The following is a 5,123-nucleotide window of genomic DNA, read 5'->3' as shown; positions in this document are numbered from 1 at the left end:
AATCTGCCCAAGAAAAATGAGATGCCACAGCATTACATTCTAAAACTTGAACTATTCGATGTGTGGGGGATCGACTTCATGGGACCATTCCCAACCTCATATTCAAACAAGTATATCTTGGTGGCAGTGGACTATGTATCTAAGTGGGTGGAGGCCGTGGCAACCCCAACAAATGACAACAAGGTAGTCGTAAACTTTTTTAGAAAGAATATCTTCACCAGATTTGGAGTCCCACGAGCCCTCATCAGTGATGGAGGGAGCCATTTCTACAATAGACCATTGGAGACCCTACTCCTAAGATTTGGGGTGAAGCATAAGGTTGCCACACCTTATCATCCCCAAACAAGTGGGCAAACAGAGATATCCAACCGAGAGTTGAAAAGGATCTTGGAAAAGACTGTGGGGATATCAAGAAAGGACTAGGCGAAGAAGCTAGATGATGCTCTTTGGGCATACATGACAGCCTTCAAAACACCAATTGGGATGTCCCCATATCAACTGGTATACAGAAAGGCCTGTCACTTGCCATTAGAGCTGGAGCACAAAGCCTCTTGGGCTCTTAAGATACTGAACCTGGACAGCACCACTGCTGGTAAAAAGAGGATCTTGCAGCTGCAAGAACTGGAAGAGTTTAGGTCTCAAGCCTATGAAAATACCAAGATCTATAAGGAAAAAGCAAAAAAGAGACATGATCTCAACCTAGCACCAAGAAGTTTCGAAGAAGGACAATATGTGCTTCTCTATAACTCCATACTGAAACTCTTTCCTGGGAAACTCAAATCAAGATGGTCGGGGCCTTTTCTAGTTACAAAAGTCTCACCGTATGGACACATAGAAATCATGGAAGAAAGCTCAAAGAGGACATTCACTGTGAATGGGCAACGACTCAAGCACTACTTGGGCAGCATGGGGGAAGCCCCCAAACAAAAATATAACCTCAACTAGAAGAGCAATCGTCGAGCTAGTGACGCTAAAAAAAAGCACTTTGTTGGGAGGCAACCCAACCTGAGGTAATTCTCTTTTCATGATTGACCCAACAAAAGCTTCAAGTTGAGTTCTCTGTATTGTGAGAAGCTAAGTTTGGTGTTGCACACCAAAACATTTCAAGGGTGAATGTGGAACTCTAAGTTTGGTGTTCCACTAAAGACTCCAGCTGAAGAGTGCATTGCAACCCTTCAGTGAGAAAGCACTGCTCTAACAACCATAGAACTCACTTGACAGAGGTTTAACCTCTAATGCATAGTTTGTCTTTTTAGCTCATAGTTATTTTCTTAATAAAAGCACATGAGGTTTCTGCATGTATTTAATTTGCTGCATTGGGCAATGACGTTAGGATTTTTGCCAGTAAAGAATGTCATAAAAACAGTCGCGTTGTAGATATAGTCTCTAAACCGACAGAAATCCCTTCGTACAAACGTTTTGGTTGTCACAAGTAACAAACCCCTTAAAATTGATAACCGAGTATTTAAACCTCGGGTCGTCTTCTCAAGGAATTGCAGGGAGGTATGTTCTTATTATTGGCTATGAAAAAGGTAAAATTGGGGTTTTGGAAGTAAGGTGCGAATATATTATATGACAAGTAAAATAAAATAATAATAGCTGTAAAATAAACCTTTGGCAAGGTATAAGAACTGGAGGTCCTTTCCTAGTTATCCTTATCAATTGTGATGAGAATTGGATTTTTCTCCCACTTTGTTAACCTCTAACTATGAAGGTAAGTTTAGTGAATGAATTCCAATTTTCAATCAACAATGAGTTTAATAACTCTAGAGTTACCAATTATTTAACCAAGGCCAAAAGGGGAAAAACTAAATCTACTAGAATAACAATATCCTCAGATTGGGAATAATAAAAAGGGACAATCATAAACTAAAATTCCTCAAATATCATAAAAATGTCATCAACAGCCAATTGGGCAACATCAATCAAATATAATAAAAGCTTCAGAGTAATCAAAATACAAAAGAGAAATTTAAATAGTAAAAAGGAATATTAAACCTGGGATCGAGAGTCACTCTAGAAATCTAAGAGAAGTCCTAAATCCTAATTTCTAAAAACACTACCTAAATCTTAAGAGAGAGAGAGAGAGAGGAGAGAACCTCTCTCTCCAAAACTACATTTAAAATATGAGAAGTGAATTATGAGTGCATGATTATGAATAGATGCATTCCCCCACTTTATAGCCTCTGGTCTATGCCTTATGGACTTGGATTTGGGCCAAAAAGGGTCTCAGAACTCATTATGAGCGTTTTCTGCAATTTCTGGTGCGTGGCCTCTGTCACGCGTCCGCGTGGGTCACACGGTCGCGTCATTCGGAGCTTTTCCTTGCCACGCGGTCGCGTCAGTTATGCGACCGCGTCATGTACGTTCTGTTTAAGGCACGCGGTCGCGTCAATCATGCGGCCGCATCGCTACTGATTCGTGCTTGGCACGCGATCGCGTCATCCATGCGATCGCGTCGTCCATGCGATCGCGTGGATACCGGTTTCCTTAAAGCTCCGTTTTGCTTTCTCCTTTCCTTTTAGTATGTTTCCTTTTTCATCCTTTAAGTCATTCTGCCTTAGAAAATCTGAAACTACTCAACACACTAATCACGGCATCGAATGGAAATAAAGGTAATTAAAATAATTAATTTTCAAAGCTTAGGAAACATGTTTTTCACAATATGACATAATAAGGAAGGGAAAGTAAAACCATGCAATTAATGTGAATAAGTAGGTGAAGGATTATATAAATCACTCAATTTAAGCACAAAAGAACTCATGAAATATGGGTTTATCAACCTCCCCACACTTAAACACTAGCATGTCCTCATGCTAAGCTCAAGAGAAACTATAAAGGAATGAAGAAGAATGGTAGAATGCATGAGATGCAACCAATGAATGCAACTAAATAAAAAATGTTTCTACTTACTTGGTTAAAAGCAAATAAATCTCCAAGAATAAATATGAACTGGATTTCACTAATTCAAATCATAAAAAATGAAGTACAAATAGACTTGTAGAAGAAAATAGCTCATGAAAGCCGGGAACAAAGAATCAAGCATCGAACCCTCACTAGTAGTGTATATCACTCTTAATCACTCAAGCGTTTTAGGTTCGATTCTCTCAATTCTCTACTAACCTTGCTTTCTAAGGCTTGCTCTTCATCTAACAATCAACATAAATTTAATGCACAGATACACATATCAAGAGGTCTTTTAAGGGTTGTAATGGGGTTAGGGTCAAGGTAGGATTGTATTTGGTCAAGTGGACTAAAATCTGAATCCTTAATTAACTGAAACTTTCCCACTTAAACAATCCATGTAATCATAATACAACATCTAACCATCCATTAACCATGTTTTCCACATATTCATGCATTCTAATTTCAAGTACAACTCATATGCATTGCTTTCACCACTTACTTTGGGGCATTTTGTCCCCTTTCACTTATTTTGCTCTCTTTTTTTTTTAATGCATATGATTAATTTATTGAATGCATGAACATGTCCTAAACATTTCTTTCACATTTTCAGAAAATTCTAACATACTCAATTCTCAAACCAGATGTTTCCAAACCCACTTTTCCCACACTTAATTTATGAGCACTCTCGCTAGTCTAAGCTAACTAAGGATTCAAATTAAGGACATTATTGTTTTCCGCTTAGAGTTAATGATGTGCTAAAATAAAGAACAAAAGGGGTAAAATAGGCTCAAAATTGGTTTGCAATAGATAATGAAAAGGTTAAGGCCGTGTGGGTATGTAAGCTCATTGAAACAAGGCCTCAATCATATAAGTGTATGCATACATTAAACAATGGAAATATAGAATTAAGCAAGACAAAGATCACAATTTTAGAGAGAGAAACACACACCAAAAATAAAATATTGGTTGATAAAATGTAACCAATCAAATAGGCTCAAGATCTCACTGGTTTTGTGTGTTCGAGCTTTAAACCATGTTCCAAAATAATATTTCTTTCATACAAGTTTTTTTTTTCAAAAAGTTTTATTCAAATTAGTGAAATACTATAAAAATTTCTTGAAAAAGAAGAATATTACTTTAACCAAGTAGTAAAATATGCACAAAAACAATTAAACATGCAAATGCAACAATGAAAAAAAAATTTGGTGTTGAGAAGGGGCTAACTAACCCGTGGAGATCGGTATTGATCTCCTCACACTTAAAGATTGCACCGTCCTCGGTGCATGTTAAGAAGTACAGGTGGGCGGGTGTTGTGGTTCCTCAGCTGTTGCTCGTTGTAGAAGCTTTCTCCTTACCCGTTCTGGTGGCCAGCCTGAAAAAGGGAGAAGAGAAAGGGATATGAAGTCAAAGGTGTAGAGCAAAGAGGAGGGCGGTACAAGTGAATAGCATGCCAAGTAAGGAAAATAGTGAATGGAAGACATGGTCGCGATTCCATGTGATCAGTTCATCAATGGAAATATAGCAATGCATGGGGGTATTGGATGCAAGATGTTTATTAGCATGCCGGCAAGGGCATGAGTAGCATAGATCAAGCATCAAAAGCTTTAATGTATTGTTAGTCATAGGAAACTAACAATAACGTTTGTAATGACAATTATATTTAATTAATAAAATATAAAAAGGGTTTTGTGAAAAGCAAGCATTTATAGTAGAAGATTAAAAGAAATCTTTAAAAATAGTGCACAATGCCATACGGGCATTTTCACAAACACTTAGCATGCATGATAAATAATCTATTTGAAAGTATTAAATTGAACATGCAAGCAACCCTTTAAAAATTAATACAATTGTCAAACAATTCCCTTAATAATCCACAAGCAAAATATGGTAAATAATTACCCAAATAAATTTCTAACACCAATGAAAATAATGAATGAAAGTATGCAAATGAATTAAAATAAAATAAAAGGAAAAATAAGAAGAATTAGAAGGGAAAGAAGGGAAGAAGAAAGGAGGGAGGAAAAATTAGGATTGGGGAAGAAAAGATAAGATATTTGGCAAATTAAGATAAGCTGTGCGGCGCTGGCGACGCGGACGCGTGGGGGACGCGTTCGCGCGATTGCGCTTTAAGTAAGAGGACGCGGTCGCGTCGGTCACGCGGTCACATGACCCATGTGATGCTTCTGGCGCGAGTGCAGCCTCACGCCTGCACAACT

The 5,123-nt window shown here is 37.8% G+C and overlaps 1 protein-coding gene across 1 annotated transcript; it reads left to right on the top strand.

Moving 5' to 3' along the window:
- Positions 1 to 456: 456 nt before the first annotated feature.
- On the top strand, positions 457 to 945 carry LOC130962963 (uncharacterized). Its single transcript, XM_057889119.1, has one exon. The coding sequence runs from the start codon at positions 457 to 459 to the stop codon at positions 943 to 945; it is 489 nt and encodes a 162-aa protein (XP_057745102.1).
- The last annotated feature ends 4,178 nt before the right edge of the window (positions 946 to 5,123 follow it).

This window comes from Arachis stenosperma, chromosome 2 (assembly GCF_014773155.1).
Source record: "Arachis stenosperma cultivar V10309 chromosome 2, arast.V10309.gnm1.PFL2, whole genome shotgun sequence".
Taxonomy (NCBI): Eukaryota; Viridiplantae; Streptophyta; class Magnoliopsida; order Fabales; family Fabaceae; genus Arachis; species Arachis stenosperma.
Note: the sequence above shows the minus strand (reverse complement) of the source record. Positions and strands in the feature narration are given on the sequence as shown.